This window comes from Vicia villosa, linkage group LG5 (assembly GCF_029867415.1).
Source record: "Vicia villosa cultivar HV-30 ecotype Madison, WI linkage group LG5, Vvil1.0, whole genome shotgun sequence".
In the NCBI taxonomy this organism is placed as follows: Eukaryota; Viridiplantae; Streptophyta; class Magnoliopsida; order Fabales; family Fabaceae; genus Vicia; species Vicia villosa.
The window spans coordinates 129,402,768-129,424,315 of NC_081184.1; the positions used below are offsets into that span (position 1 = coordinate 129,402,768).

Below are 21,548 nucleotides of genomic sequence, written 5' to 3' on the forward strand. Positions count from 1 at the left end.
AAAAAAAAAAATAAGGAGAGGGAATGATGGAAACTTGATTTGCTGCAGTCTCCGTTTTAATTAAGATACCCTGGATTTTATTGTGTAGATTAAAAAAAATTAGTTAATAATAATATTAAAAAAACTAAACTTAAGTCAAGATCATTAAATCTTAATTAATCCAACAGTCACATGCGCGTGTTTGCGAGATTTATTGACTACTATAAATAAGGATCCGAATGATGGAAAAAGAGGTCCTTGAATTAGCAGGGCATGAAGAAGTCCTTGTCAATGTCATCATTTTTATTAGTACTATTACTATGATCTGAAAATGAAAATAACTAGATAAGACGATGAAAAAGTCCACAAAAGTCATTATATTATAGATCCACAACAATCCCACCTGCATCAATAATCTCTGCTCCATCTAGCTTTTACTACAATAACCATGGCTCCAAAAATCTTGGATGTTCTCTCTAAATCCAAACGCATAATATATACTCAACCTCGTCACTACCTCACTCTCTCCCTCATCTTCCTCCTACCTCTCTCTTTCTTCTCCCTCATCTTCCAACTCATTCGCAAACACCTTCAACAACAGCAACCACCCCCCACAAGCCAGACCAACATCATCTCTTTGTATCTCCTCTTCTTCCTTTTCTCTTCAATCTTCTCATACGGTGCCTTCATCACCATCTCTCGCAGCGTCTATCACGCCTTCTTTAATCAACCCATCAAACTCAAAGAAGCCATCAAATCCATCTCCACTTCCTTCTTCCCGTTACTCGCCACAGACATCGTTACATTCGTCATTTTATTCTTCATCTTTTTTCTCCTCACATTTCTACTTGGAGTTGTCTTGTTTCTTATAGTTTATCTTGGAGATATCAACCTCACAACTCATCCTTACTTTATTATGCTATTTTCCATGGTTCTTATGCTTGTTTTTCTCCCTCTTGTGACGTATTTGATGATTAACTTGAGTTTGGTGAAAGTTATAGTGGTGGTGGAATCAGTTTGGGGTTTAGAACCATTGAGAAGAAGTTGGAAACTAGTGAAAGGAATGAAGATGTTGATCTTGTCAATCTTTTTCATGTTTGGGTTCTTGCAATTGGTGTTGGGGTTGATAACTCGTTATAGCATGGTACTGATTTTAGTGATTTCTCCAATACTTGCTATGCTTTCGCTTTGCAATATTGTGGTTCTTACGGTGTTGTACATTTACTGCAAGGAGAAACATGGAGAGCTTGCAGGTGAAGAATTTGGGAAGGACAAGGAAGGGGCTAGCTTGTCCTTAATCCCCTTATAGAAATGGTTGATTAATTCCTAGTCTAAAATTTGCTGTTTCTTTATATGAATAAATGATTATAGTTATCTACTATAAAAAATGATTATTGTTATCTACTATAAATAAAATGATTATAGTTACATGATTTAATATATTCAGAATAATTCGTGTTAATAGTGTAGGAAAAGTCACGAATTATTTGATCAATTATGGTGGGCGAAATTATACAAGTTAAACTAGTGAATGACTTTTCTATGCCTTTATTTATCATTTTATAATGACTTTTTTATAATGACTCTTTTTATAATGACTTTTTCAATAATTGATCTTATAACTGACCTAAGTTCAATAAATTGATTATTGAGTTAGAGAATAATAGTCGTATAATGTTAGTGTAAAGTTATTTAACACAATCAACTAATAAAAAATTAATAAAATGTCATATCATTAAAAAAATTTTAAAATGAAAGTGGAGTGTAATAGAATATATGGTTGTGATTGGTTCACAGTATAAAACTATTTTACATTGTGAGTGCATGACATTTTTTCTCAATATGATTTATATCAACCATAAAAAAAAAGTTATCTAAGTAGTAACTAGTTAATCCAATCAAATTCACTCCAATCAAATTCAGGTGATGGTTAACATAGAGAATGAAACTAGTAAGAGACTCGTGCCCTTGCACGGAAAATTTAATTATGATATTGTATAAACAATTAAAAAAATGTAGAAATTTAGAATCTTCAAATAATAATTATGAAATAAAAAAAAATAACAACAAAATATTTGTTAATGTGATAACACATGAATGAGTCTTAACGTCTTAGATAATATCAAATACAAATGTAAAATTTTAGATATAAATGCAAAATTTAAAATGATTTATTTTTTTAAAATAAACAGTAATCATATAGATTTAATTATATTAAAAAATCATACACAAAGAAAAGATATAATTGTGAGAAGAAGAAAAAATTAATATTTAAAAATAAAGATTTTGTCTGTTAAATTAAAATAATGATTGATTAAATTAAAATAAATATTGTCTTGTTAGTGATCTATGAGATAAATACATTTTTAATATTATTAAAATTAAAAAAGACATTATACTATTATGCAATTGATATGGTATAAAATTATTTAAATACAAAATAAATTTGAAATGAATTATTTAATTATTAACTAATTATACAAAGAAAAAATTGACCATGAGACGGAAACAGAATAAAAAGAATTTTAACTTTTGAAAAAGTAAATAAAATATGTATTATATTGATAGTGACCCGTAAAATACAGCCTAATAACATGTAAATTTATTTAATATTGTATAAAATATATTTAGAAACATGTAAATTTAAAATGAATTATTTAATTATAAATGAATAATAATCATAAAAATTCAACTATATTAAATAATTATATATAAAAAACATGTTAGTTGGAAAAAAAAAATCAAATTTAACGGATACAAATGTAAAATTTTAGATATTAATGCAAAATTTGAAATGGTTATCTTATTTGTAAAATTTTAGATGTTAATTTTTATTAATTGCAATGAGAAAATTGTGTTAGAGAGAGAAAATTGTAGAAAGTAATGAGAAATATCTAAGGATGTTATGAAAGGAAAGAGGAAAAAATTAAATTGGACCAATGAGAGACCAACAATAGGTTTATGGTTATTGAAAAGTAGAAAAGTGGTATATTATATTGTTAGTTCCATAATTGCTTTTTTTTTTTTTTGTAAACGATTTTGGAGTGAAGGAGAATTTAGTCTGTTTGGTCAATCTAATAGTAATAGTAAGATTATATAATTGCCCTTTTTTGTTTGTAAATAATTTTGGAGTGAACAACAATTTAGTCTGTTTGATCAATCTAATAGTAATAGTAAGAAGATATTAGATTAATTGGACTACCAAGGTGAACTAAAAATGATTTACTATTGTAACCACAAACACCGAAAACAACTAGTTAATCTAGGCTATGAAATACAGACACCAGAAACACAATACTCATAGTGACACGTCAACACATTCTTCATTACTGATTCACTTATTTAAACCAAACTTACCTCTATTATTGTTTACTTAAAATATGAACTTGTGACAACCATCAATTATTGTTATTTTTGCTCATGCTCATTCACTCTGAAGATAATTTTGCAAATCAATATAAGTTATTAAGCAATTGGGGTGTTTTATTACTTGGATGGGAAAATTATTTCATTCCAACTATCTCTTGGTTAATCTATCTCTATCTCTCTCATAATTTTTCTCATTAGTTTCCTTTATTTATATTTTGGGTTTCATATATCTTTCTGCCATATAGATGAGATTCAGTTTACTCCCTTAATATTTTTTTGAATTATTTCCTATAATTTTTGAGTATTTTCTAAGCGTGTAAAAATTTAGAGATAAGTAAAAAGTATTTTATAAGGGAGTAATTTGTACCCATATGGACAAAAGACATTAAATTTTCAGATTTCAAGAAGTAATCCAAAACAAAAATTTTAAAGGGGATAAATTGAATCTCACCTTGTGATAGAGAGGTAACGGATATTTAACCCCTCACCTTGTTTTAGCAAGGAGATGGAGTGATGGAAACTTGATTTGCTGCAATCACCATTTGCATGTAATCACACGGTGAAGATATTTTTCCAATTGAGTGACTCATCAATTTTAGCCACAAAATATTCTCTTTTTTTCTGCCAACCTCTAGCCTATAAATAGAGGTCCATTACCACATATTTTCACATCCAAGAACGCGAGCTTTCATTTTTCACTCCTCACTCTCTTTCTAAAAATATGTATGTTTACTTTCTCTGACTAACGTTTAACCGTAGCGCTTTCGAGAAAGTAATTCTGGAGGGGTAGATTTATAAGTTTATCAAGGAAATTTTGTTTTTACCTTGGTTGAACAATTTATCCATTTAGGGATTATTTTTTGGGTTCAAATCTACACTTGTTAAAAGCCTGGTTTTGAGGATTTAGTTACTAAGTCGTCATTTCGGTTCGAAGACTTTTCCCGTTCAAAAGTCTTCATTCGTTTCAAGCTCATCTCGATATTAAAAGCTTATTAAGGTTGGATATCAGCCCAGTATAAATCTCATATGTTATTGGTTAGCCATGTATAAAACCACAATTTGATTCGTGAGCTCAGCTCGGTGTTAAAAACTCTCTCAAGTTCAAGATCAACCCGTGCAAAATCTTGGATTGCCTAGTTAAAATGAGACTTCAGAGTCTTGAGTACAAAGGCATGAGATTAAAGAGGCTTGAATTATGAGAGTCTTGATCAGAGTCATTCTGGATGAATATCTTTCAGAAGCATTGACTTGGTAACCCAAATGCTTTACTTTCGTTGTAAACACATCCTTGTATGTTTCTTTGGTTAAGAGCGTATTTGATATCCATAGTCCATAGTTCACTTTTCCAGAGTCCGGAGTTTACTTGATCCATAGTCCAAAACTTATTAGTCTAGAGCCTAGAGTCTGTTTTTAGAATATGCACACTTAACAAAATAATTAAAGTACAGTATTTTTCTATACTTCGTATACCTTGTTATCAACAAAATTCAAGGATAGTTGCATAATAAACTTGTTCCAACAAATAGTACAACTTCTACAGTGTGCAATTTGTCCCCTCTGCATAGCAAGTATGTAACCAGACACTTTGTCCCTTGCATGTGATATGTACCTTTTATAGTACTAGTACAAAGAATAGGAAATGGAGGAAATATGTTGATTCTCATGGGCAAAAAGTGATGAATAATCAAGAAGCTCATGATCCAATATCTCACGAAACCTTATAGGAGGGTGGCTATAAAATAATCCCTTGAAAGAAATAAAAGAAGTTCATAATCGCTGAGAAAACAATTGAAAGAAACATGTGTAAATGTAAGCTGAATCAAGTTTGGAGAATCCTTCTTCTCTTTTTCTCAAATATAAGACACTAATATCTAGCAATGATAGAACACATCTCTTGCTAATTGAAGATTGCAAGAACACAAAGAAGTTACTCTTACATTTTCATTTCTTTTTCATTATGTGTTTAAGAATGTTTAGTTTAAGAAAATGTGTTGATTTATGTACTGAGCTCATCACGAGCTAACTTATTTTCATAATATGAAGTTAATATGAATTAATCTTTTATTTTATTTAATGTGATATTAGTGACTGGTTTTATCATGCATTTACTGTTATAAATCTGATTTTTTGGCTGATCATCTTAAAAAATAAAATAAAATGTTGTTGATGTGAGGAATCTATTAACAAGTGGACTCATGATAAATATGATTGACAATAGTAGGATAGACATATTCACTAGAATAACTACTTTCAGCATAAATATCTATAATCATATGGAGAATTTGGAAAGAAACTAGACACGCGCTAAAGTTTAAAAGAGACTTAAAAATTAGTTCCCTTATTTTCTTGCATATGCTTTTGATGTTGTAAAAGTACACCATAAGATGACTTCCAACCTCATATGACACGACATATTACATCATATTTACACAATTGATAAGTTATATTGACGGATCCACTAGTACAAAATATGCTTGTTAAATTTGTTAAAATTGAGTTGTTAGGTCGATTTCGTAACTGACTTAAAAGTAGGCGTTATACAAGTCATAACTTGTTAAGTAGTATTTTAGACCCAACTTAACAATTGTTTTTGTTAAATCGGTTCATTTCTAGCTGACCTAAAACCATTGAAGTTGTTAGAGAAATATGTGTTATCGTTTTTGTTCAAATGATGCACGAATACATAAATAAAATGATCTCTAATTGCATTCGTTATTTAGGATGCATTTATCTACATAATATTTATGAACAAAGCTGCTGCTTATAAAGACAACTCTAAAATTCATGAACAAAGTCCTTATAAATTTTTATAGATAAATGCACAATGAGTTATATATCTCTATTATTTACGTTACTTCTAGTCCTAAAAGATAAGGAGAATATTTTCCGCTTCAATTATTTTTGTACATCCCAATTCCATTATAAAAAGTTGAAGTGTAGAACATCCAATATTACCTGGAACACTCCCATTAGAGATAGTAAATCAACTACAAATCATCCTGCAAGAGATGTAAATCCTGAACCAAGTAAAGATCACAGCTACTTTTATAATACATTTGCATCTGAAGACGAATGAAAATATCCTTAATACATAGAAGGACTCCAAAAAAGTACTACAAAAGAAATACAAAATACTCTAAATAAAGCTAATATATCAAACTACTAAGAATGTTGGTTTTCAACTTACAAGGACCAATCTGATATTCGTACTAGGACAAATCTAGTATATAGACAATGCCACTTCAGCAAATTGGTAAATCATCATAAGAAAAATTAATTATCATAAAGTAGCTCTGGATACAAACTCTTACATCAAATATTTAGGATATCTTTCGTTTATTTCATATTCAAAACTATGGTTTTAAATTGCGGTCCGCAACCGCAATTGCACCCGCAATATTGCGGATGCGGTTGCCTCCGCAACCGCATCGGACCGCAATTACTGTGTGATTTTAAAGTTTCACTTCCGGATGCATTAGGAACTCCATTGGACAATTTTAATCATGTTTTTTTTAAGTATTTTCATTAAAAATCAATATATTAGAATTCTAAAACTCAATTTACTTCTTATATAATGAAAAAACATAACATTAAGTAGTTTTTAATATAATATTTCAAACACTTCTTTTTAAAAATTCACGTCGCAACGGCCGCAATGCGCATCGCAACAAGCGCAATGACCGCAATCGCAACATCCGCAATCGCAACCGCATCCGCAGCCGCAACCGCAGCCGCAACCGCAATTTAAAACCATGTTCAAAACCATAAAAATTGTTCCTAAAAGTTGCAAAAAACTGTATCCTCATGAAATGAGGTCATAAAATAAGTTAAAACACAATTAACAAGTTCAACTACCTGAACATTCTTGTGTTCTTTCAAAATATTATTGTGTTTCAGTTCCTGCAAGAAAATTTGTGGGGATTAAAATTTGTACAAGCTCCCTGTTGTATTATTCAGAATGAAATTTTTTGTAAACTAACTCCAAAAGAAACCTTCTTGTATGAGTTTTACTTAATTGTCAAGTACAAAATGATTCATGCACAAAAACACCAAAATTAAGCTGAACATTTATTCTTAAGAAATGGTCAAGCAAAGTTTATGACATAATAATTTGTTTATAATTACAGTCTGCAAACAATCACAAACACCGGAAACAAGTTATATCTAGACTACGAAGCACAAACACCAGAAACACAACCCGGACAGTGACACGCCAACACATTCTTCATTACTGATTCACTTATTTAAACCAAACTTAACTCTATCATTGTTTACTTAAAATATGAACTTGTGACAACAATCAATTATTATTATTTTTGCTCATGCTCATTCACAGAAGATAATTTTGCAAATCACTCTAAGTTATTACACTTCATTGTAGGAAGCAATTGAGTGTTTTATTACTTGGAAGGGAAAACTATGTCATTCCAACTATCTCTTCACTAATCTATCTCTCTCTCTCTCACAATTTCTCTCATTAATTTCCTTTATTTATATTTTTGGCTTCTCTTAGGTTGTTTTAGCAAGTAGATGGAGTGATGGAAACTTGATTTGCTGCAATCACCATTTCCATGCAATTACAAAGTTAAGATATTTTTAGCTGTCCCAATTTGACTAAATATATAAGAAAAAATAACTTTAGTTTTAGATAAATAATTTTAAAACTACAAAACATAAATCAAAATTGTTTGATATTAATCTAGCAGTTACATACGCGTGATTGCAAGATTAGTTGACTACTACAAATTAGCATCCAGAATAATGGAAGTCGTTGGAAAACTTGGGCATGCAAGACTTATCAACATATTTATTACCATATGAAAATAACTAGATAAGACGGTGAAAAAGTCTACAAAAGTCATTATATATAGGTCCACATAAAATCCAACTTCATCTGCATTAGGAATCTCTTCTTCACCTACCTTTTACGACCATCACCATGGCTCCAAAAATCTGGGATCTTCTCTGGGAATCTAAATGCATAATATATACTCAACCTCGTCACTACCTCATTCTCTCCCTTATCTTCCTCCTACGTCTCTCTCTTTCTTCTCCCTATTTTTCCAACTCATTACCAAACATTTTCTACAGCAACAACCCCCTGACAAGCCATACCAACATCATCTCCTTGTCTACCCTTATCTCTTCCATATTCACAAACAGTGCCTTTATCTCCATCACTTCAAGCGTCTACATCTACTATTTTAATCAGCCCATCAAACTCAAAGAAGTCATCAAATCCATCTCCACTTCCTTCTTCCCGTTACTCGCCACCGACATAGTCATCTTCATCATATTCTTCATCAGCGTTTCTCTAAGTACACTTGTTGTTATAGTTATTTCGTTTCTCCTTGCTTATCTAGGAGATAATGACCTCCAAGCTCACCCTTACTTGGCTGTGGTTTTATCAATGCTTGTTTTTCTCCCTCATGTGACGTATTTGATGATTAACTTGAGTTTGGTGAAAGTTATAGTGGTGCACTACGCCAAAATTGGCTTTTAACAGCACACCTACGACAGCGCTTATGCCCAAAAGAGCTTTGGTAGGTTTGTCCAAAAACAAAATAAAAAATCACGCTAGAAAAGCGCTCTTATAGGGGGGGGTAATGAAAGCGCTTTTTAAAAGCGCTCTTATAGGGGGTGGGTATGAAAGCGCTTTCTAAAAGCGCTCTTATAGGGGGTGGGTATGAAAGCGCTTTCAAAAAGCGCTCTTATAGGGTGGGGTATGACAGCGCTTTCCAAAAGCGCTCTTATAGGAGTCTTATAGGGGGTGGATATGAAAGCGCTTCTGAAAAGCGCTCTTGTAGCCCTGATTAAATTTTTCATAAAACAGAGACACGCTAATTTTTTCCAGAAACACGCTATTTTTTCAGAAACAGTCTTCTTCTTCCTCGCAAGTTCTCAACCACTCCTCCTCTCACTCCCTCCGCCGTTCTCAACCACTCCCCGTCCCTCCGTCGTCGTCTCACTCTCACGCCACCGCCGCCGCCGCCGCCGCCGCCGCCGCCGTTCTGTGGGATTTTAGGGTTTTCTTGGTCAAAATCAACACTTCTGTTCAGGTAAAATCTTCCCACTATTTAGTAGAACTTGTAAACCATGTGTTTTTTTACATTAATGATAAGAATTGCAAATGAAACTTCTGGTTTGGTTATTGTTCATGTTCATTGTACAAACTTCTGGTTATTGTTAATGATAAGTTCCTATTTGAAATTAGTTGAAACTTCTGGTTTACATTAATGAGCCATGTGTTATTGTGCCTGAACAGACTCTTCATTCTGATTAATATAGTTTCATGTTTGGTTTATTAGCCAATATAAGTAAGAACAACCTGACAATTTAATTTGTACTTATAATGTGATATATTACAAAATATTGATGGAGAATACTATTAATGACTTCTGAGAGAGACAAACAATTGTTGATAGAGATTATTTAGAAACACAATCATATTACCTTTCATCATAAACTAATCTATTTTCAAAGCAATGTAGGACATAATTATTTAGATATGATATTGGCTTGAATTACTTTAATTTCCTAAGGTTATTTTGTAATCGTGACTTAATTTTTCAAGAAGGTTAGTTGTTGAATTTCATCATTGGTGACTAGCTGTCCTAGTTTAATAAAAACAATCAGATTAGATTTTGTGCAACTTATTTTCCATTGCAAGTATTATTGTGGTTCCGTTGCAAGTATTATATGTCGGGTTTGAGTATAACTATTGGTGGTTCTTTTTGGTGTAGTGGCTTCCCGGTTTCTAAGTTAATTGATTCAAAGGTGGTTGGAATTAATCTCATGTTTTGAAGTGGAATTAAGTCATATTTTGTATTGATGTTATTTGATTTTGAATGCATTTGACATAATGATACAATGCTGATTTTTTTAAGCTATGGATTATGACCTCATTTTTATACTCTTCAATTAAGTTTTTTATTTTATATTTTTTAGGAATATCTTTGCTAGATAGGGGTTACTTGTGAAGAGTGAAAGTTTGATCTCATTCAAGAATCTTACATTGTGTGGGTCTACAAGTTGCTTACTACTATACAGGTAATATATTGTTCTCTCTCGCCAAAGTAATATGTTGCGTTTTATTGCTTCTGATTCATTCCGTAATATGTTGCGTTTTATTGCTTCTGATTCATTGCGTTTTATTGACAGAAACGCATTATACCGTTCTGTTCCTTAATAATTAGTTGTTTTTGTTTAGCTTAATTAATTAAGACATGAGTGTAATACTCATTATTCCGACATGTGGAATATTCTCTGATTTTGAAGTGATGAACTTACTAACTTTGTAACTTTTAGATTATATTAAGTAATACTCATTATTCCGACATGTGGAATATTCATGATGTCAATTTCGTTAATCGTTAAGTGATGTACTTATTAACTTTGTGAATTGAATTCGCCATAGGGGTTACTTGTGAAGAGTGAAAGTTTGACCGTTTTTGTTTAGCTTAATTAAGACATGGATAAGACATGGATAAGACATGGATGAATTCAAACCGATTGTCGAAACAGTACGAGAAAGGGGTATGGGAATTCGTTGAGTTTGCGGTTGCGCACTCCGAAGACCCGCTTCGAATGCCGTGTCCTTGCTTGGGTTGCTGTTATGGGGGTAAGGTTGACGGGAAACAGTTGGGATCCCATTTACTACGGTTTGGAATTGATAGAAGTTATACATGTTGGACAATGCATGGTGAGAAAAGTAACGGGAATGCTGAGTCGAGGTGTAATAGGAAGTATGCTTCAAACGACGATTGCACAGACACATACGATTGCGATCGAGTCGAAGAGATTGCATAAGCGCTTGAAGAAGATCTTGAGGATTGTCCCAAAATGTTTGAGAGGTTGGTAAGCGATGCAGAGAAACCGTTGTATGATGGTTGTTCAAAATTCACAAGATTGTCTGCGGTGTTAAAGTTGTACAACTTAAAGGCGGATAATGGATGGTCGGATAAAAGTTTCACAGAGTTATTAGCCCTTATGAAAGATATGCTACCAGAGGATAATGTTCTTCCCAATCGAACGTATGAAGCCAAAAAGATGTTGTCCTCTATTGGCATGAGCTATGATAAGATACATGCATGTCCAAACGATTGCGTTTTGTTTCGAAACGAGTATGCAGCGTTGAATGAGTGTCCTAAATGTGGTGCCCCTCGATATAAGAAAAAGTTGTCTCCTGCTAAAGTTTTATGGTATTTTCCTATAATTCCGAGATTTACTTCACCATAGACCGCTCCCGGATGGACACCTGAAAGTATCGGTGGATGTTGTAGTAGATCATGATGCGATGCTACCGGTACCTGACATGGTCTCAGAGACGACATTGCTGCGAGATGCAATAGGATCATTTGTTGCATGGCCCTCGGAGCTCATTACCATTAGTGATGAGGTATATTGAAAACGATTATGAATCATTTAGTTTTCGAATGTCAATTCTAAACCGTTTATTAATTATTTTTTACATTTTAATTTTAGACTGCTCCTATAAAACCCGCAATTAAGGGTAAAGGGATTTTACAGGAGGAGGAGTCTGTTGCATCACTAAAAGAGGTACATTTAAAGTGTTAATAATTAATCTGAATCTAAATCTGCATGATTTTATATTTTACCTAACTTATATGATTTTTAGGCATCCGCTCGGGAGTCACAACAAGTGACGCAGCAAGTACGTACCGTACCACCCACTGCTCCTCCGAAGCAAGCGGCAAAAAAAGGCGGTGCTTTTGTGCCTCGATACCGGTCGACGCTCGCAACAATGGTTGATATGTCCGATTTGAAAGATGGTGCTTTATGTGAAATCGATATGGATGAAAGTGTCTTCGGTATTGAATTCAAGTCACTTATTACAATTGATGACTTGGAGGAGATTTTTAGGCATGAGCAACTAGGCGTCACTAACATGCACTCATACATCCGGTAATATTCACTCATCCGATATATTATTTAATTAGTCCCACAATATAATTTATTTACACATTTCAATGAAAATAATCTAATGTTTATTATGTTTTTATTTAAGGTTGTTGTATGACAGAGTGTTGCGCGGGAATCCATTGTCTAACAGATTCCGTTTCGTGTCTTCCGCCCATTGCAGCGGAATGGCAATTGCTTCGGAACCGGAATCAGTTAGACAGCGCTTAGTCGATAGATTCATGTCCACCGGCAATACAGAAAGTCTGCATCTTTGGGCGTATAATACCCGACCAGTAGGGTTAGTTTCTCATTCTTTGTTCATCTAATCTCTGTTTCTTTTGTGTATAGAAAAATTTTCATATAACCTATTGTTTTAATTTATAGAGCACACTGGTTGCTGCTTGCTATCAACCCTATAAGGGAAGTCGTGTATTATCTGAATTCGGTAAATGGTGAATGGACCAATTATCCGGCTATGAAGGACATCGTTGATTTGTAAGTGGGATCGTTCTAAATATATATTCGTGTATATTTATATATTTACTTATTTGTGGGATTGATCTAAACATATGCTTTTATATATTTGTTAATTAGATCAATACAAGTGTTCCGAAGTCAACGGGACGCACAGGTATCCCGAACTAAATCTAACAACATTACTTGGATCCAAGTGCAGGTACATTATTTTTCACAATTTTGCTTATAATATATTTATGCTACTTGATAAAACAAGACAACTATAGAATCTTATTTGTTTTTCTATGTAGTGTCCGCAACAGTGAAACAGTTACGATTGCGGATACTTTGTATTGAGGTTTATGAAAGAAATCCTTCAGGCAAATCAATTAGAGATTCCGCTCACGGTATGAATTTATAACTTAAGATAATTTCATATAATTTATTACATTTAACTAAATATATCATTCATATTATGTTTTTGTTTTGTAGTACCTTGACGAATTCCGTGCTGCTGGGTACCCGAGACTTAAGTTGGAAGAAATAAAAGAGGATTTGTGTCAATTTTATATTAAGCATTTTTTCATGTAGGATTTGTGTCGATTTGAACTATAATATTATTGATGTTGTAATGATGTATATATATAATTTTGGATATTATAATGGTATTATATTAGTATATATATTGTCTTACTGATGGCTGAAATAATATCGTCGAAAATAAATTACAGGTCGAAAATATTACAGGTTAACATATTACAGGTCGAAAATATTACAGGTCGACTGGGAGGATTAAATTACATGCTGCACATTAAAATACCTCATTTAGCAACGACAGCGCTTTTAAAAAGCGCTCTTAAAGGTCCACCTACTAAAGCGCTTCTTAGTAAAAGCGCTGCCAAAGATTAATAAAAAAGCATAAAAAATAAAAAAAACGCAACATACGAAAGCGCTTTTGGAAAATCGCTCTTATAGGGGTGGCTATCAGAGCGCTTTTTCCAGAAAAAGCGCTCTTAAAGCCCACCCTATAAGAGCGCTTTTCCAAAAGCGCTTTCGTATGTTGCGTTTTTTTTTTTTTACTCTCACAGGGGGGGCTATTAGAGCGCTTTTCTGGAAAAAGCGCTCTTAAAGGGGGGGCTACGAGAGCGCTTTTTCCAGGAAAGCGCTCTTATAGGGGGGCCTACCAGAGCGTTTTTTCCAGAAAAGCGCTCTTATAGGGGGGCCTACCAGAGCGCTTTTTGAAGCGCTTTTGTTACCTACGCCAGCGCTGCCTTTCACAGCGCTTTTAAGCGCTTTTAAAGCCCATAAAAAGCGCTTTTAAAGCCCTTCCGTGTTGTAGTGGTGGTGGAATCAGTTTGGGGTTTAGAACCATTGAGAAGAAGTTGGAAATTGGTGAAAGGAATGAAGATGTTGATCTTCTCAATCTTTTGCTTGTTTGAGTTCTTGCAATGGATGTTGGTGTCGATAACTGGTTATAGCTGGGTACTGATTTTAGCGATTTCTCCAATACGTGCTATGCTTTCGCTTTACGATATCGTAGTTTTTACGGTGTTGTATATATACTGCAAAGAGAAACGCGGGGAGCTTGGAGATGGAGAATTTGGAAAGGGAAAGGACGGAGCTAGCTTAGCTTGTCTCTAATTTCATACTAACAGATATGGTTGACTAATTCCTAGTTAAAGTTTTCTTTTATGTAAAATGTTTTAAAAACAAAAAATAATTATACTATTTAATAAATAATTAAATATAAGATAATACCAATATGTATAGATAATTATACTATTCCATAACCAAAATTACAATATCAAATATTTTATCTGATAAAAAAAATCACAAAAACATTAGATACTTAATAATGTACTTTGTATCTATCACTCACTAAATCTTTAGATTGTAAGTACCACAATAATGAGGTTTATTGGTTCAAAGTTGGAGATAATTTGCTATCTTGAAGAAATTTACACAACTCCTAAACATGATTACGTCAATCAACACATTATGAAGTTTTTCTATAAATTTGACTTATAAAGTCTTTCTATAGATTTGACTTAGGAGAAAAGGTATGAAAGAAAGAATACTCAAGGTTTTTTTTTAGATTTGTTTTTTATATTCTGAATGAATAATCATCATGAGAACTCAAAAAGAGTTTTTTTTAGAGGATGAAAAAATGATTTATATAAGTGCTAGTGGTGAGACACAGGATGAATGAGAAAATCAACAATAGGTTCAAATCAGATTATACATTTATGATTTAAATCAAGTTGATAAAATTTGGAAATGACTTATTTAATTCCGACAATGATTTGATACATGTTATTCCAACCATAGTTTATTTTCAAAAGGTTGTTTAATCATGATTTGCATCATCCCATGTTGTAATTCCCATCATGGTGGTCTTTGGTTCGAATCATATACACCCTTGATTTAAATCACTACTACAATGTCAAATTCCATATTTCAAATTGAATAATTGATTCGAATCACCTAAAGAGTTGACTCAAATCAAACTTCAAAAACCCTTTGTTTTACATTTTGTAACTTGTGGTACGAGGCTCGCATATTTTTGACTTTTACCAACTTGATCACGCTAAAAAAATTGAAATAGATTCAATCTAAATGAGTACTAGGTTAGCTCAAGATACAAAGAATATGTCCGGATTGGATATGGGACCTTCTTGGATCAAATCAATTTGAAATGTTCTTTTCTTGCGGTAGTCGAGTCTTTAAAGGTAGGGCCGGATTCTTGAGCATGTGGCCGGACTAGAACAAAACCAAATTCTTTTCTACTTAGAGTAATTATTAAATATTAGACATACTATCACACCATTCTACGTGGATACAATAATTTTACTCGCTATATTGTGATTTTTGTTGACACAACTACATATCTATTATTGTAGGCATTGATCAATAGAAAGCCCCAAATTCAAGTACGCACATCTTTAACTCTAAATACCTCTCATTTTCGTTGATCACTGAATTGGACGTCATAGTGCATGTAAGCACCTCACCACCAAATCAGAGCATCATAGTGCATATACACTACTGAAGTTCACCTTCAAATCTCGATTCACTCTATCATTTATGGAACTCATCGGTCTTTGCAAGACATTATTGAATCAATCATTCAAATTATTTTATCTTACATATTTTATTATAATTTATGCATTTCTTAGTCTTAGTTCATCATTCACACATCCATACTTAACAGTATATTCAGTTGAAGAAGAAAAAAACTTAAAGTTTATATTTTAACAATATTTAATGGGTTAAATAATTTTTTGGTCCCTATAAATATTGCAGTTTCATTTTTAGTCCCTCCTGAATTTTGACAACAGTTTTAGCTGGTTTTGGCAACGATTTTTTTTGTAAAAACCGTTGCCTAAAGACAGAGAGACTAAAAATGAAAACTGCAATATTTATAAGGACTAAAAACTTATGAGTAGTGCTATTTAATACGAAAGAAATTGAAGAAGAAAAACAAGAATGTACACATGTCATTATTTTAGAGTATAATTTTAAATTTAATTTTCTATTTAATTGGAATCATGGGATGGTGGTGATAATGAATATGGTTGAGATCGTTCTTGTCTTTCTTGTTTTTACATTTTCTTAACAATAAGCATTTTCCAAATCTTATTTAACCCATATTTAATTAATTGGATGAGAATATTATCAGATTACAACTATCTCTTGTCTTCACTAATCTATCTACATCCCTCTCACGATTTTTCTCTTTTATTTATTTATTTATTTTTTGCTTCCCTTAGCTTATTTTAGTAAGGAGATGAAGTGATGGAAATTTGATTTGCTGCAATCATCATTTGCATGTAATCAAGTAATTTACATGTAATTTACATATACGCGTGTTTGCGAGATTTGTTGACTACACATAAGGATCCAGAATGATGGAAGAAGAGATACAAGTCCTTGGAAAAGTGAGGCATGCAAGACTTGTCTTCACATTTCTCTTGGAAAAGTGAGGCATGCAAGACTTGTACTCCTTTTAAGTGTCATAATAACATTTTTCTTATTACTACCGTATGAAAATGAAAATAACTAGATAAAACGAGAAAAAGTCAAGAAAAGTGATTATATATAAATCCACATAAATCCCACTTCTTTTGCGTCAATAATCTCTTCTCCACCGTGCTTTTACTACCATCACTATGGCTCCAAAAATCTGGGAGGTTCTATGTGAATCTAAACGCATAATATATATCCAACCTCGTCTCTACATGACTTTATCCCTCATCTTCCTCCTACCTCTCTCTTTATTCTCCCTCGTCTTCCAACTCATTCTCGAACACCTTCAACAACAACAACCCCCCACAAGCCCTACCATCATCATCTTTTTGTCTACCTTCTCCCTCCTTATTTCTTCCATCTTCACAAACTGTGCCTTTATCTCCATCACTTACAGCGTCTATCATTCCTATTTTAATCAACCCATCAAGCTCAAAGAAGCCATCAAATCCATCTACACTTCCTTCTTCCCGTTACTCGCCACCGACATCATCGTCTTCACCATCTTCTTCATCGGCCTTTTTCTAATTGCATTTGTCGTTATAGTTATCTCGTCTCTCCTTGCTATTCTAGGAGGTGTTGACCTCCAAGCTCACTCTTTCTTGGTTCTGGCTTCAATAATGCTTGTTGTTCTTCCTCCTGTGATGTATTTGACAATTAACTTGAGCTTGGTGAAAAATATTGTGGTGGTGGAATCAGTTTGGGGTTTCGAGCCATTGAGAAGAAGTTGGAGATTGGTGAAAGGAATGAAGATGTTGATCTTCTCAATCTTTTGCTTGTTTGGGTCCTTGGAATGGATGTTGACGTGGATAACTGGTCATAGCTGGGTACTGAAATTAGTGACTTCTCCAATACTTATTATGCTTTCGCTTTACAATATTGCGGTTATTACGGTGGTGTATATATACTGCAAAGAGAAATATGGGGAGCTTGCAGATGAAGAATTTGGAAAGGAAAAGGACGGAGCTAGCTTGCCACTAATTGCATAATAGAAATGGTTGATTAATTCTTTGTCTAAAGTTGTCTGTTTTTTATTGTATGATCAATAAATGATTACAGTTATTTACATGATGTAATATACAAAATGATTGTATACTTGTTCAAACTAATACAATTAAATCACGATAAAGCAATTTCGATTTAGTCAAAAGATTACATGATTTGAATCAAAGATAAAGAATATTTAGGAATTGCTTTTGCGAAGTCATGATTCGAATCACATATATCCGGATTCGAACCAAACACATTTCTGAAAACCATTATTTGCTTATGTTTATGTGACTTGAATCACAAGATTCCATGATCGAATAGGAGAGGTTTGATTTGAATCACGTGGTGCTTGGCTCGAATCAAACACAAATAACAGTTTTGGGGTTTTTTCTTCTTCTTCTTCTGTGGATCTGATCCGAATCACAAATTTCTTTGACTCGAATCAGATGAATAGCATCACAGAAAGCTTGATTCGAATTATGGAATCATTTTTTATTAGTTTTTGGATCATGATTTAAATTATTTAATTTCTTGACTCGATTCGTACTTTTTGCTTATGACTCGAATCAAATAGCATTTACTCTCATTTTTGTGCTAGATCTCCAACACATATATAAACCTTTTTCTCAAAATCCCATACACAATATTGAAAAACATACACATCCACTTTTAATTTAGAATTCACAACACGCTTGTTCTTTCAATTTTCAAAAGAGTTTAGAATATTGTTTTGAGTTTTTCAAGTGAAACCTCTTCATATTCAACATCATGCATCATCCACTATCGTGTGGATCTAACTATCATCTTAGAGTTTGAGATTTGTGAGGAGGGTCATTATTGTAATTAACATTTTCTTTGAAGATTTTTGAGGATTTCAGGGGTTTGCAACTGTGCGCGTGGTTGTGGTTAGGATTTACAAATCCAACAAAAAAGAAAGAAGTTTTCTGTTGTTACTTTTGTTGGCTGCTTTAGGTAAAACAACACATCCAACAAGATGTTTTTATGAAGATGCAACATGTGAAACAAGATGTTCCAGAATGTGTGCAACATTTGTACTCATTATGGAATACCGTTTCAATGAGTATATATGAGTGTGATTGTGTTTGATTCAAGAATGCTAAAGCTGCTTGACATAAATATTTGGTGGTAAGAAACTTGTTGTGCAAGATGTCTGGAACATGTTATGTGACATCTGAGTGCGTGTACTGCATAGACTACGTCATATGATTATACTTTGATTCTGGTACGATCAGAAGATTACTTTTGGAAAAAGTTTGTTAATCCAAATTGATTTGGAAAATATTTTTATTAATCCATAAGTTTGAAGAAGATTTAATTAGATATTGTATAATAAAATTATTTGGATTTGGTTTAAGTAAGGAGATTTGGTTTAATTGGATTTGCATTGACAAAAAAGATTTAATTGGATATGCTTTGAAGGAAGATTTGTTTCACATTTAGTTTATTCAAAGATTTAGATATGCAAAACAAATTGCATGGTACAATATATTTTTGTGAAGTAAGGACACATGTGAGACACGATGTTCTAGCATGTGTGCAACATCTGACCTTTAACAGTAGGCCATGGTGGTTGTTGTTCTGATCGAAAATTCTAGTTGTGTGTCAATCAGATTTGTTGCTTTCTTTCAGAAATGTGTTAATTATATTTGTTTGGAAAATTGAATAAGATCAAATATAATTATTTGGAAATTTAAATTTGAATCAAAACAAAACAAATCCTTTTGTTGGAGGCTTTTGAAAAACGAATCAAAACAAAATCCTCTACAAATCTAGATGTGATCAAATCTTATGCCCATTGGAGAAAAGCTCAGAAGTTGCATTAATTTTTTGGGAGACTCAAACCTAATGTTTGAGATGTGCAAGTATTGTAAAATCTTTATGTTATGTTTTCTATTTTGAGTCTTTCGTTTGTGTTATTGTTTGTGCACTACTCTAGCACCTGCATTCATATCTTAAGACATTAAGTTTGGTTTGCTAGTTGATTTTTGATTAAATATTCAATATTCTAATTAACGTATTGATCACTAGGGTTAGTGATTGAGAGAAAGTGAGAGGGGTTCTCATATTTAGGGTTAGTCCCAAATAGAAAGACATGTATTATTAGGAAGATACATTGAACTAGGGTTGTTCATATAGGAATAATTGTACTAATACTATTAAAAAGTGAATTTCCTTTCTTGGGTTGGAAGCCCCCAGACGTAGGTCAGGTTGCACCGAACTAGGTTGCCAATTCTTGTGTGTTCTTTATTACTTAATGATTTTATATATAGTTTATGTTTTTCTGGTACACGTTGTCCCAAACTTTATGTCTAAAATTTATGAAATTCTGCTCAGACAAGGACAGTTTTCAGACCTAATGTCTAAGACAACGTATACGAGAAAACAAACAGTTTGCAAGGCAAATAAGAAATAAGAATTAAATCAAAATTGGAATAGATGTTTGACCAGATGTCTAAGCCATTGTGTTCAACATCTTAAATGAGAATTAAAAGATAATTGAAAACCAAAATGATAAAATCATAAAGCAATAAAATAACACACAAAATTGCTAACCAAGTTCAGTGCAAAGCACACCTACATCAGGGGGGTATCCACCTCAAGAAAGGAAATCCACTCTCCAATAGAATTAGTACAAAATGTCTTAGATGAACAAGCCCCTTGTTCAATGATCATCTTCTTAATTATAACCTAGAGTATTTTTATTTAGGACTCCCTCAAAATATGAGAATCTCCTCTCACTCTCTCTGAATCACTAATCCTAGTGATAAACATCAATAAACGTAATGATGAATGTTGAATTACCACTCAACTAAACAAACCAACTATTATGCCTTATGATATGAATGTAGGCTCTAGCATGGTGTAATAGATAACACAAACAGATACTCAAAAGATAAACTCTAACACAAGGAATCTTCAGTACTTTCACACCTCAAACGTTAGGTTTGAGTCTCCTTAAATAGAAATGCTTCTTCTGAGCTTTTTCCAATGGGCATAAGCAGATTCGATCTCGTCTAGAAATATAGGAGATTTTATTTTAATTTATTTCTTAACAACCACCAAAAAGATTTGATTTAATTCAAATTTAAATCTCCATTACATAGTAACATACTGGCACTTAATCAACGTTCTCATTCTGGACGAAATCGTCTCCAGTTTTTGATACTTCTGAAATTCTATTGTACTCTGCAAGAAGTACTAAAACAATTCCACAGTCGATCAACAATTCATCTGACTCAGCTTCGATATTATCATCAACTAATTCTTTATCCGGAAGTGGAGAATATTCAGGTTCCTTCTCAGCACTATTGCTTGCAGTATTATGAATGGCCTTTTTTCCCAAGATCACTCCTGAGGATAAACGCTCATTCGCCACCCTATTTTGCTCCTCATTCAACTTCCTGTAAAAAGGTTTTGGTTGATACCTGTCGAAGCTTATTTGAACTGGGGTCGAACCCTCTCTCTTACTCCTTTGGTTTCTTTGGTAACGCCTCCATTGGGTCCTTGTCATGAGATTTTTCCCTTTGTAATTTGGAGACACGTAATCCCTTTTCTTCGACCCATCAGCATGCTTGGAATCTTCAACACTTGCTCTAGAATCTTAAATCTTCCATTTTGGACGCCTTCCCCCTTGAAAATTAATAGGCTTCACCCATTTTCCTTGAGGCACATCAGAAGGAGGATGGAAAGTCCTGGGTTTCTCAAACCTCTTCCTATAACTCTTATTCCTACGAATACTGCTTTCTCCTTCGAAGACAAATTTTCGATTCTGATTTCGACGAGGG

General features: G+C 33.0%; 3 protein-coding genes across 3 annotated transcripts; all 3 read left to right on the plus strand.

The window, feature by feature from the left end:
- Positions 1-269: 269 nt before the first annotated feature.
- On the plus strand, positions 270-1,509 carry LOC131607317 (uncharacterized). Its single transcript, XM_058879332.1, has one exon. It carries the CDS (start codon positions 428-430, stop codon positions 1,286-1,288), a length of 861 nt encoding a protein of 286 aa, XP_058735315.1. The 5' UTR covers positions 270-427; the 3' UTR covers positions 1,289-1,509.
- A 6,777-nt stretch (positions 1,510-8,286) lies between these two features.
- Positions 8,287-14,367, plus strand: LOC131605421 (uncharacterized). Its single transcript, XM_058877778.1, has 2 exons — positions 8,287-8,824; positions 14,050-14,367. Exons 1-2 carry the CDS (start codon positions 8,288-8,290, stop codon positions 14,365-14,367), a joined length of 855 nt encoding a protein of 284 aa, XP_058733761.1. The 5' UTR covers position 8,287.
- Positions 14,368-16,769: 2,402 nt separating this feature from the next.
- On the plus strand, positions 16,770-17,877 carry LOC131607318 (uncharacterized). The gene has a single exon (XM_058879333.1). It carries the CDS (start codon positions 16,896-16,898, stop codon positions 17,739-17,741), a length of 846 nt encoding a protein of 281 aa, XP_058735316.1. The 5' UTR covers positions 16,770-16,895; the 3' UTR covers positions 17,742-17,877.
- The last annotated feature ends 3,671 nt before the right edge of the window (positions 17,878-21,548 follow it).

Excerpts from the sequence above, each read along its gene's own strand:
- LOC131607317 (XM_058879332.1), top strand. The coding sequence starts at position 428 with ATGGCTCCAAAAATCTTGGATGTTCTCTCTAAATCCAAACGCATAATA.
- LOC131605421 (XM_058877778.1), top strand. The coding sequence starts at position 8,288 with ATGGCTCCAAAAATCTGGGATCTTCTCTGGGAATCTAAATGCATAATA. Across the intron at positions 8,825-14,049 it reads GTTTGGTGAAAGTTATAGTG|CCCTTCCGTGTTGTAGTGGT; the intron begins GTGCACTACGCC and ends GCGCTTTTAAAG.
- LOC131607318 (XM_058879333.1), top strand. The coding sequence starts at position 16,896 with ATGGCTCCAAAAATCTGGGAGGTTCTATGTGAATCTAAACGCATAATA.